Source organism: Rhodamnia argentea, chromosome 3 (genome assembly GCF_020921035.1).
Source record: "Rhodamnia argentea isolate NSW1041297 chromosome 3, ASM2092103v1, whole genome shotgun sequence".
NCBI classification, from domain to species: domain Eukaryota; kingdom Viridiplantae; phylum Streptophyta; class Magnoliopsida; order Myrtales; family Myrtaceae; genus Rhodamnia; species Rhodamnia argentea.
In genome coordinates, this window is record NC_063152.1 from 27491276 (window position 1) to 27503596 (window position 12321).

Sequence of the window (12321 nt, forward strand, 5' to 3'; positions counted from 1 at the left end):
TGTTTCATTCACAAAGTCTAAGAATATCATATCATCTGCCTTATGATTTTTGTAAATCGAACTTCCATGAGATCCGTAAAAATCCTTTCTGCGATCATCCTAGCTCCTTCGTAATATCCCATCGATAAACCGAAAACCTAATATAAATGTTCCAATTGTTGTACTAACATAGACATCTAGTTCCTCAATTTCCACGTCTATAAATTTAACAATAATTCTTTATGGATCACCCTATTTATTCCAAAAGAGTATGGCCATTCAAAGTATCTTCACTTAAAATTTAACCCTTACAACTTCTTAGATCAATAACTTAACTACTCGCCTTAATTCATACTTAAGAAAAGCACATCTTCAAACAAGGTAACAACACCAATTACATCTTACTCTTTGAACTATAACTCCCAATTTCAAAATTTCAAGCTTAATATTTCAAACTTAGTCTCCTAAGATCCATTCTCATCTCACTAGAACTCACCACTTGAAGATTCAAATACCTCACCGGAAGACCTTCTATTTTGTACATATTACCAGCGAATCATAACCTATTCCTCAGAATCCCATTCCCTTGTTTGTATGATCGTTACTTTTTATCTACTTTTCTGATATTGCAAATTTTTCCCTCAAACAGACGCAAAAAATTTAGTCCTACAAGGAGGCTCTGGGAAGCTTGACTCACAACGCCTTTTGAGGTTGCCAACACAATGGTAGGATCAATTCAGATTTCAACAAAGCACAAATCATTGCCGGAAATGGGCAAGTGATGCTTGTAATTCTTCCAATGCGTGCCCCTTGGTCTCCGGTACCAGCTTCACAGTGAATACGATAGTCAAACCGCAAACGCATGCGAAAATCAGAAAGGTTCCTGAAAGCAGCATAGTCAATACATAGAATTGTTAGTACACACACCGGACACATGAACACATGCAGTTCATGTTTATAGGCTCCAGAGAAGCATAGCTGGTGAAAACTACGGAACAAGAAAGAGAAAAGGAGAATTAATTACCCGTGGCGCTCCAGCCGAGCATAAAGTTGAAAGTGTAGCTAACAATCCAACAACAGGACCACCTAGCCAAGGTCACCACGCTTCCAGCGGAACCTTTAATATTTACTGGGAATACCTATTGAGATCATGTCCATCGGAATAGATAGGTTTCTAATCTTATCTGTGGCTTTGAAATGGAGATTATAGAGTGTAATGTTAGACTTACGGTATGTACTTACCTCGGACATTATAACCCACGGTAACCCGGCCATGCCAAGGGAGTAAGTTATGGAATACACCTAATTGCAATAAATAATCTGTCAGCATCTTCAACACAACTAGTCCTGGAAAGACGGTAGAGGACTTAGAAGCAGTAAAATTTGATGAAGAATTCAGTTAACTGTTGCTTCCACGTTTGAAAGAAAATGCGGTCAAACATTTTTCCTTTTCTTTCCCTATCTTGTCCTGGACAGATTGAGCAATGAGCCTAAAAAAAAAAATTCATCACCAATATATTGTTCTAAAACTGAGTAAAAACTACTGGGGGCCAAATGTTTTTTGTTCTTTTGTCGAATTGTGATCTGACAATGTATTATTGCCCGGTAAATTAGGGTTGAGCCACAACTCGTTACGCCCTCAATCATAGGAGCTAGCCGTATAAAGAGTTGAAAAACATGAAAGTAGAAAGCATTAGTTATACATGCTTACCATAATGCATACATACGCCAAAATGGGAGTGACTTCCTTCCAATACTGCACGTCCTGGCTTAACAGCAAAGTATTAAAACAAAGGATCAGGCCACTACATGACATCACAGAAATATAACTAACGTTACCAAACAGATTTCTGTTTTTTTTTTCCTGTTTCCGGGAACAAAAGAACAGAAATCAAAGAAACAGGAGCGTTACCAAACAAACCCTTAGTTTGTGTTGGAGTACCTGCATGAAGAATGAGAGTCCTAGAAGAAAGCAACTCAAGCCCATTCCGGCTGAAGAAAACTGCAAATGGGGGTCAGATTTGGTTATGCGTGTGAGCGACTTTAACGACTGTGTCAATATGTACTGGTTTAGTCACCATGAAAAGCGGTCTTCTTCCAACTTTATCTATCAAGATTACATTAAGAGCGCTCGCTGGGATCTGCAAAACAGGTGAGAAATCTTGAAAACGGGACAAAGGAAACTATGTTGCAGCGTGATTCTCGATAGTCGTTTACCTGGACAATAGCCATGCTTCGGGTACCAATGCTGCTTGAAAAGTCTGTCAGGATAATAAGTTGAGATTACCAAGTCTTCATTCGTTATGATTGAGTAACAAATTAATAGCGCGATCATTACCAGCTGATTTAAATATAGTGGTTGCGTAATATTCAAATGCATTCGCCCCTTCAAATTGTTGAAGCATCATCAATCCGACTCCTATCTAGGATTTGCAAACATTAGGAAATAAAAGGAAAAGCAAGACCAAAAAATGACAAGTGATTCGAATATTTTCTAGGGAAGGCTTACTGTGAGGGAATGAGCATATCTTCGTCGAAACAAATCGAGAATCCTAGACTGGGATTGCCGTTCAAAGGTTTCTGTATAGTCCTGTAAGACAATACTCATGGAAATATCAAAAAGTAGTAAGAAAATTCTGATATGTTAAATGTAGAAATTACTCTGATTTCTGCCGCTTCCTGGGAAATGTCCGTGTTTTTGCCTCGGAGTCTCTGCAACGTGACTTCAAACTCCTTTTCTTGACGGACTTTTACCTGCCAGTCATTAACTACAATAATCATCATCTTCGCAATGGAAAATGCTGAGTCCTAACTGCCAAATTGCCACAACATTAACTTCAATTTCAGTCATGAGTAAAATTTATATTGGCATGATATTCAATTTGTCACTACTCTTCCCATTTTCAATCTAAAATTTTGGCAAAGTAATGTGTTTGCGCATGAGAAACATTTAAAATGATCTTTTTTTTAGTACGTCGTGGTGTGCTAAAAGATTCTCCACATGGCGTACAACATTCTACTTGTGCTATTTAGATTGGCTCATCATCTAATCAACCAAGTTCCATTATGTCATGTGTTGAGAGAATACCTTGTGCTATTTTGACGATTGACAAAATAATCAAAGGTTATCAATGCATCTACTAGTTGTGTAGAAACAACTTATAGATGCGCAAGCCAATGAGTTGGTGTCCGTACTAGGAACATCTGAATACCAGCAGTGCTTTGCTTCTACAAAGTTGAACAGTCAAGCATATGTTTGGAAGAGCCGTAGTGTAGAAGGTGAACAGCAAATTCAATTTGAAGTATGGAAAGACTGGACAGACCGGTTGTAGAAGCAGTTCCTGCTATAGATGTTATATAAGATGTGTTGGCTTCTACATTCCTGGATAAAAAGACCTAGATCTTCTTCCAATTTGATTTGAATTCGAATTGATTTCTAGCAACTACTTTCAAGGTTTGGAATCCACAACAAGCAAACCGGAGAAGATCATAGTAGTTTTCCCTTTTCTGTCCAAGCAGTCAGAGAGTCAAATAGCCTGTAGAAGCAAAAGCCTCTATTCTTATAATGTTCTGCTTTGCGTAGGGACGGAGAATAGAATCACCATTTTTAGGTGCATTGAGCAGATAAATTGGTCCAAAGGTTCCTGTGACCTCGAGATGGCTTTCAACGGTTAATTTGAAGATTGGAAGGTAAATCAAAGTAAAAAAGAATAGCTCAGGACTTTGGTGGAGATGAAGAACTTCTATTTTCTCTCTATCATTCATACTCTCGTGGTTATACTTATTGTTATTCTCTGAGATGGTTATATTTCTTGTAATTTGGGAAAAGAGAGTGGTTTACAGAGGTGTTGCACGAAGCAAGCAATCAAACAGTAAAATAGATTAAATACGAAAATAAATCGAGTACCAAATTTACGTGGTTCAATCATAGAGGTCTATGTCCACGGGGATAGCAACAATGAATTTCACTATAAATTAAGCGATATAACTGATATTACAACCACACTCGAGTTACTCAAATAGTTTCTATATTTCCCGGCTTCCAATTATATTCAATAACCCATGAGTGTTTAGCCCTCACAATTTCTGACGAAATAATCTCTTAATCTCATGATCAAAACCAACGAAGTAAACCCTTTCAAGCACTCGACAACAAGACATGAAGTCCAACTTCAAGAGGAAACATGCGTATGAACTCGAAGTCTGACCGAATCAAGGTCAAATTCAATGTCCATGTTGACGTTCCAAGTTCGATAACCATACTCCCACACACATTAGGAAAGGTATTGCCGTATATTTCCTTTTCCCTGTTTTTCTTATTCAATTTGGACTCTAACACCAAAAATAAAAATAAAAAAATAAAAATCTGATCTTCATGGCATATATAAATAATATGTTATTTTGAGTTGAGTTTCATTCCTGGGCTCAAACGCTAAACATAATTTAACAATCTCTACATTGACTCGACGTTTAAGTCAAGTTACAACCGCTTTACTAAAGTCTGAACTTCATTGTTACTCTCCCACAACCCATATGGGTTCAATCATTATAGACATCATCCAAGTTCAAGCCTCGCTTAAACTTTAACATAACCGCGGATCTCATCATAACACCAACTACATATGCACCTTTAACTTTCTTGCTCTTCCATCAAGCATACCATCTCTAACTCAAACATAATATGGACAAACAAATATTCTAATGATAGAATAATCAACAATGTTATCTGACCACACTCATTCGGGAGTCCGACATCCTATAGCAGTTAATGGGAATCTATGATCGGACCGGAATGAATGGGATTGGTCTGACCTCTCGCTTGCATGGTTGACTCCCGCCATCGACAGATGTCCCATGCACGTTTCGTGAATAGCAATGCACAAGAATGAATGAATTGTGATATAGCATCGAATAAGTCACTGCTATATTCCCGACAAAAAATCCATGAAGGACTTTAAGGGAGAGAAAAAGAGGCCCTATACCATACATCATGCTGTCTCGGGATGATTGCACTCAAGTCACTCACCGTATGATTGCATTCGCTAGGAATCTCCTAGCCATACCAACACTAGGGGAAAAGTACACTTTTAGTGCCAAATGTTGTGTACGGAAATCACTTTAGTGCCAAAAGTTTTAATCGGATCACTTTAGTGCCAACTTTCTTGAAAAACGATCACTTTGGTGCCAAGTCCGATTTGCTTCCTCGAAATTCTAATGTAGCACTCTTTTATTAATATTTTTGGCTGATGTGGCTCACCGAGGGTTTTCGTAACCCTCACCGCCGCCGTTCCACCATTGCCGACGAGGGTGGGGCATGGCTAGCAAGGGTTGCCGAGCCACGGCCAGGGGCCGATGGCCCCGCCCGGCCTCACACAAGGGCCTGCAGACCCTTACCTAGATTTGGGTGAGGGCCGCTACCATGGGGGGTCGGCCATTGGTGCACCCTCCTCATTCTTCGGTGCTTGTTGGGGTTGATTCAAGAAGAAAGGGGGGAACGGATCTCTTAAGGGAGCTAAAAACCAGACTAGGCCAAGAGAGGAAAAGAAGAGGAATTTCCGGCGTTGAAGACCGAGAGAGAAGGAAAATAGAGAGAGATTCGGTGAAGGAGAGATTGAGAGAACCATGGCCGATCGGGGCCTCGCCGAACTCTCGTGCGGTCGCCTCCCTCTCTACATGTCAAAAAATCCAAAAGCCCTCCATCTTCGTCGTTTCTCTCTCTCTCCCCCGGCATCCCGAGTCACTACGGCTACGAATGTGACCATCTCCCTCCTATTCAAACCACCAAAGCAGCCATCCCATCCCTCTTATTCGAAGAAGCTGCGAAAAACTCTTAAGACCTAGCGATGTCATTTACTGATTCTAGGGTTTTTAGGGGTTATAAGGCACTCTTGGCCCCCATGAGGTCTACTTCCTCCGCGGTTGCTGCTCCTGCTTTTGCTTTTGCCAAGGCTTCCAAGGTCGTGGCGAAGCCGAAGAAGGCGAACGATTAGGCCTCGCCAAAGGCGCCGAGTGGTCCTTCGGGGATATAGAAGGTGACCCCCCGTCTTGTTGGCGCTCACTCAATTTCTCAACACAAGCGAAGCCTCTCGCATCAAGGCCTTCCATTTTTTTATTTTTAAAAAATTTTCAACTTATTTTAATTTGTTTTAAATAAAATTTTTATTTTAAAATTTTTCTGTTAGTTTTTCTATTTTTAAAATCTTAAATTTTTTTTTTAATTTTGAAGTTCACGTGGAACCAACGTGGACTTCATTTTTTTTTAAATGCTAGTTAAAATTCAAAAATTAAATAAAAATGCCACGTGGCAATTTTGGTTGGAATTTTTGGTCGAAGGAACCAAAACGATCATTTTCTCTCCGATTTGGCACTAAAGTGATCCATTTGAAATTTTTAGCACTAAAGTGATCTCTGTACACAACTTTTAGTACTAAAAATGTACTTTTGCCCAAACACTAGAGAGCATTTTATGAGCCTTCTTTTATAATGGTCTGCTCATCAACTCTGCAACATATTGTGGTTTACTAGCACTAGTGCGGTGTCTCACTATGCCTTCCTTCATGCACAATTCATTTAACAGCTCTCGTGAGAACTTCATGCTACTATCGGTTCGCACATGGTTGATCGTTTTACCAGCCTCCTTTTCAATCAAAGCTCTTAACTACATGATTCGGACAAAAACATCAAACTTGTGCCTAAACACAATCACCGAGGTCCTCTTCAAGTAGTCATCTAAAAATGTTAGCACAAAATTTGTACTCTTCCTCGAAGAAAACTACGGTAGCCTCCGAACATCCAAGTGTATTAATTCGGCAATTTCCATGGTTTCTTTGACATTCACACTAAACTATACTTTTCACCATTGATTTGAATCACATCACCTGCATACATTCAGTTCATTACTCACATAATCACATAGTTAATTCAACTCACTTAGAACCTTCGGGTTTTTCCCGCTAATGTTCCCAAACATATATACCACAATTCAAATTCTTGAACAGATGCATCCGATGTCTCCGTATCGAAATGTGTCATTGTCTTACCTTGAAGCTCATACATGCCATTGTGCTTGATTCCTTTCATTATCACAAAGGCACCTCGAACAATTTTCAAAACACCGCATTCTGAAGAATACCAACAACTAGCTGAATCCAAGGCACTTAAGAGAATTAGATTTTTCTTCAACTCTCGAACATACCTAACTCTAGTCAATGTCTTCATAGTACCATGATGCACACATTACCAACAACTACAACATCGCATTCATTATTGTTCCCCAACTGCACTTTACTACTATTTATGCATTGATAGTTCCTGTTTTGTGTAGCATAAAAAGAATAACCACAATCCATAGTACATTCATCAAACGACGAATCATTAGTGACAGAGATGACATAATGAGCACTAATCTGAATTATATTCAACAATAGCTACAACATCATTTGCGGAATCAACTTTAATTCCCTTACCCTTGTAATTCTTCAATTTAAGAAAATTCCTCCTAAGATGCCCTTTCTTACCACAATTTCAAGAGACATCACTACTAGTCCTAGACCGATTAAGTCTATTCAAGTTTATACTACTTCTCCTAACACGAGTACAAGTTCTTTCTCTATTTTCACCTACTAAAGCAGTAGACATAGATTCACCGGACTCTCTTTTATAGATGTCCTCAAATCTCGAATCTCATCGAACGTCGAACTTGTTGACCTAGATGAATTACTATCGGTAGTAACAATAGTATTTCAACTATCGGGCAATGAAGATATTAGAATCAAATCACATACCTCATCTTCAAAGCCAATCTCAATTGTACTCAGTTGACTAACAATCACATTGAATTCATTGATATGATTATCGGTTAATGCACCTTCGTTCATCTTTAAGTTAAACAGACGTCGCATCAAATAGACCTTGTCAATCGCAGAGGGCTTCTTGTACATATCCAGTAGGGCTTTCATCAAATTCTTTACTAGATTTTATAACAAGAGAATTTTTACAGAGGATACAAACATGCCACCATATATACATATATATAGAGCATATACATACATGTATACATTATATTACTCGGCAATTAGATATAGTAGAGTAAACAAGAGGAGTGTCACATTTTCTCAATATGAGTTTTATGAATGAGAGATTGTAAAATAATACTTGTGGGTTTACTTTTGGCTCAATCTAGATATTGGAAACACTCGAGCGTGTAAGGAATTGTTACTTTTTGATTGTTAATGGATTATTTCTTGCTAGTTCTCACGTGGAGAACATACTGGCACTTAGACCTAACCGCGTCAATCTCTAGTGTTCTTTATTGTTTCTCATTTATTTCTCTAGTGATTTCGCATTGATTTAATTGCAAAATTCATTAATGTTTCTATAGTTGGTATTGAAGCTGAGGTTAGGGTTTCTAGAGTTAATGTGGGGCTTTTTCTTCTTCTTTTTTTTTTTTTGTCACTATTTGGAAATTCTATAGATGTAATTATGTTTGGAGCGAAACTTGAGATTGAGAAGTTCAATAGGAAAAATAACTTTGGGTTGTGGAGCATTGAGGTGTGTGCCCTATTAACAACCCAAGGTTTGGTGGCGAATGCATTGGATGGAAATAATATGTTTCCAGAAACAATGAAAAAGGCTGATAAGGTAGAATTGATGGAGAAAGCAAAAATCATAATTCTGTTGAATGCGTCGGATGAGCTATTAATTGAAGTGGTCGAAGAGAATAATCCACAGAATTATGAGCAAACCGTGGGCAATAAATCCGATGAAATGTTTGAACAATTGCTTGTATATGCTGAAAAGGATGTTTCGGTGCCAAATGGTTGAAGGCACATCCATTGTACCCCATTTAGATGAGTTTAACAAACTCATAATGAACTTGAAGATTGTGAATGAGTCATTGCCAAGTGAGATACAAGGTATGATGTTGTTAGCATTTCTGTCACATTCTTTTGAGCACTTTATGGATCACTGCTACATGGGCATATTATGATTACTTTGGAAGAGGTAAAACCTGCCCTGTTTGGTAAGGAGTGGTAAAAAAATTTATGAGAAGATAACTTGGCACGAAATTTGATTATTCGAGATAGAGATTAACGAAGAGAGTCTGGAGGAAGCAGATGGAATATGCATTCTAAATCGAGCTCCAATGTGAAGAATTGTCGATGTTACTACTGTGATGAGATATTGCACTGCAGGAGAGAAAGTATCTGATTCACGAAAAAGTTTTAATTTTCGTAAAATATCCAATTCACCCCCTCATGGTTACTCAACCATTCAATAGCCCCATTGGATGACTAATTTGGACCTAACACTCATCAATTCGTCTCCATTGGATGCATCTACATAGAGTAAAGTGATGGGCCGCAATCTAAATTAAAGTTTCGAATGAGCACACGATACACTCCATGAACTACTCACCAGCCATCTTGGAGACTCGGGGATGAGGAATAAACCAAAAACTTGAAGTACGCAGGGGATTCCACCTGAAAATGAATTCATGGACGGTGAGCTTCTGATTGTTTCCAAGGTAAATCTAACAAAACAAAGCACAAGAAAACCGAGACGATAATACGCCAGGAAACAATAGTTCCTTGGAAGTACATCAACGAAATGCCACAACACGACAAAAGCTGCAACAAGACCAAGCAATGGTTGACGAGCAACGCGTCGGAGTCGACCCGAATACCAGTTTACAGCGGCTCAAAAAAATGTTTACGTGATTTAATGCCGTGAATGCTCCCCGGACGTGTTTGGGTGTTATTTCGGCAATGTACACAGGTTTTTGTTTGGCCGCAAAAATCATGATCAACGTCTTCCAGAAATCAATTAGGACAAGAAAATCTGTACGTTTCTGCATTACCACATAACTTAGAATCCCAAAGCCAACTCCATGTAATAGTCTTCCGATATCGAGCCACCAAACATTCTGCAAGCTAAAATAAAATGCATCGTTAACTGCGTCACAGCCCTTTCGGAGCAGGAAATGGAACAAGTAGTCCCCAAACTTTAGTCAAGTCATCGACAATCTATCGAAGGAAGTTCTGAAGAGGTAAATAGACAGCACGAACCATGGCAAATACTATAGAAAGCCATCCTGCAGCGCAAAATATTTGCGAAATCCCCATTGTCTGCGTCGCAACAACACCTCAATTAAGAACTCAATGAGATCCTTTTCGGGTTCTTCAAATTCAAGAATAGCTGGAAAGGCTAGAGAATGCCGTACCGATCTTCGGCCCATCATATCGGTCATCTGGCCATTAACCAAAGCTCCTATTACCCCTCCTATTGTTACTATAGAACCAAAAAGCGAGAACTGTAACATGTCAAATCGGGATTACTAATGTTAGAAAACCCGAATCGTGACTCTCAAATTCCCTTTATCCAATGGTGTCTCAAGAGTCATAGCTAGCTAATGTGTTTTCGGGGCATCGACCATGCTTTTTAGGAAAAAGTTGCGTTGTAAACAAAAGTGGGTTGATCGGTGTGACCTACGTCCACGAGAAGATCAGTACAAAATTCCATAACAAATTAAACGATACAATGAAAATTACAATCACCCTCGAGCACTTAAATACCGTTTTCTAGCCTCCAATTATACCCGATAATATTTAGCTCTCACAATATCATGTGAAATGATATTTTAATCTCACAAAGGAAGTACACAAATTCTTAACACAATAATCTAACTACCCAAATTACTCTCGAGTGTAATTCACGAACAAAAATAAACTCACGTGAAGAACACTCACATAGGCAAAACCTCCCTTCGTTGGTGCTCAAAGGCACGCTTCAAACACGATGGGTCTCCTCTATTTGTAGCCAAGAGAAGATCTTGCTCACCATCGTTGACTTTTTGGTGAAAGAAGCCCATCACCAGCTCGTCAAGTGGCCGACAATACACGCTCTTCAAGTTGGCGGGAAAGAGTACGATCACCTCTCTTTCGTGCGCAAAAGAGAGCTTCACCAAGACATGACAAATAAACAATTATTTCCCAACTCTCGAAGTCCAACTTGGGACTAGGAAGAAAACAAAAGAGGCAGGCAAATCTACTTTTGAGGATAAAGAGGCAGACAAGTTCCAAGGACATTCCAAGACGTCACATGTTGTGAAGTAGTGGAAGGCGAAAAGAATCCTTCAAGAGTAAAACATTATTCAAAGGAGGGACATGGATCGCATGATTACTTCTAATAAATGCCACAGTGCGGAAATTGTTCATATGATACGACTACTTTACGCCCTCTTATCTCAAGCTCGAGATGTATTCTATTCGCTAAGATGTGATTTGAGATCGTATTAGCGGATGTTCAGCACAGAATGTCACCGAATGAAGAATTGGCTGAAACTGGTAGCAATTCATTATACTTTCTAGCAATACACGGAGAACATGTAGCATGTATGCTTGATAGGACTCACTACCGACGTAGAGAGGCCCGGATCCTCCATTATGCCCGACTCGGCGGGCGACGAATACCCGGACTGCATTATAAAAATACGCCACTGGTAATGGTAACTTCTACCCCGGTGAAGAGTAACTATACGAGAGACTACAACCTAAATAGAGCAGTTAAGAAATATAATTAGTTTGTCTCTCTCCCAAACTGAGTTTCATAACAAACTTAATTAATCCTAAAGAAGCAACTTTAGTCTTTTAATGTTGTCCGAATTATGACGTTCTTGAAAAATCCAGGTCAGCATAATATCTTTGGTCTATTAAACCATGTGATCCACAGCAGGTGCTTCTGCAACATTATTCCCTTTCGCTCCCCACACGCCCCGACAAACAAACAAAAAAACAACCGGACATTCAACGAGAATTGCGGACAAGGATCTTGCTCGTTGTAACATCAGACGAATGCCAAGACGAAAACCACCATTTTTTATCCAGAATGAAAGTTGCCAAAAGACAAACAAGGGCCGAGCAATTCGCTTCTTCCTCTTTCTTTTTCTTACGAAGCGTTCACTCGAATTTGAAGAACCCTGTCGCGGGAAAGCCAAAAAACAAAAAAGTGTGCTTACAGAAAATTGAGCGGGGTTCTTAGTGATCAAACTATGTGCACACAATTAACGAAAGGACGTGATGCAATAATTCTCACAGTACACCCAGTGGCGAAAGACCCGCAAACGGCAACGAGCGTGCTAAAAACGACCGAAGGCATGACTGAGTGATCACTTGAAGACATGGATTTTCCATAGTTGCGGAGAAGCGGAGAGCTTGTGCGCAACCCGTCTCCTTCTTGGCTCTCTCTCTCCATCCCTTGAAGAACATGAGTCGGCTACCAGCCAGTGCATATAAAGAACGGTCGGTTGGTGTGTGTGTGTGTGTGTGTGTGTGTGTGTGTGTG

At 39.4% G+C, this 12321-nt stretch overlaps 1 protein-coding gene across 1 annotated transcript; it reads right to left on the reverse strand.

The window, feature by feature from the left end:
• Positions 1-649: 649 nt before the first annotated feature.
• On the reverse strand, positions 650-12287 carry LOC115730978 (sugar transporter ERD6-like 5). The gene is made up of 18 exons (XM_048276728.1): positions 12073-12287; positions 11393-11455; positions 10202-10291; positions 10047-10106; positions 9837-9904; positions 9695-9758; positions 9542-9608; positions 9397-9470; positions 2641-2733; positions 2489-2569; positions 2318-2402; positions 2197-2240; positions 2058-2120; positions 1922-1981; positions 1691-1744; positions 1222-1281; positions 1004-1118; positions 650-862 (listed from the first exon to the last, which is right to left on the reverse strand). The coding sequence occupies exons 1-18, from the start codon at positions 12229-12231 to the stop codon at positions 738-740; spliced, it is 1425 nt and encodes a 474-aa protein (XP_048132685.1). The 5' UTR covers positions 12232-12287; the 3' UTR covers positions 650-737.
• Between the last annotated feature and the right edge of the window lie 34 nt (positions 12288-12321).

What these genes read in the sequence shown, in the direction of transcription:
- LOC115730978 (XM_048276728.1), bottom strand. Translation starts at nt 12,231, where the DNA reads ATGGAGAGAGAGAGCCAAGAAGGAGACGGGTTGCGCACAAGCTCTCCG. An exon ending in TGTTTCCTGGCGTATTATCG is followed by an intron (nt 9,471 to 9,541) that starts TCTCGGTTTTCT and finishes CGTCCATGAATT; the next exon opens with CATTTTCAGGTGGAATCCCC. An exon ending in GAAGAAGACCGCTTTTCATG is followed by an intron (nt 1,982 to 2,057) that starts GTGACTAAACCA and finishes CCCCATTTGCAG; the next exon opens with TTTTCTTCAGCCGGAATGGG.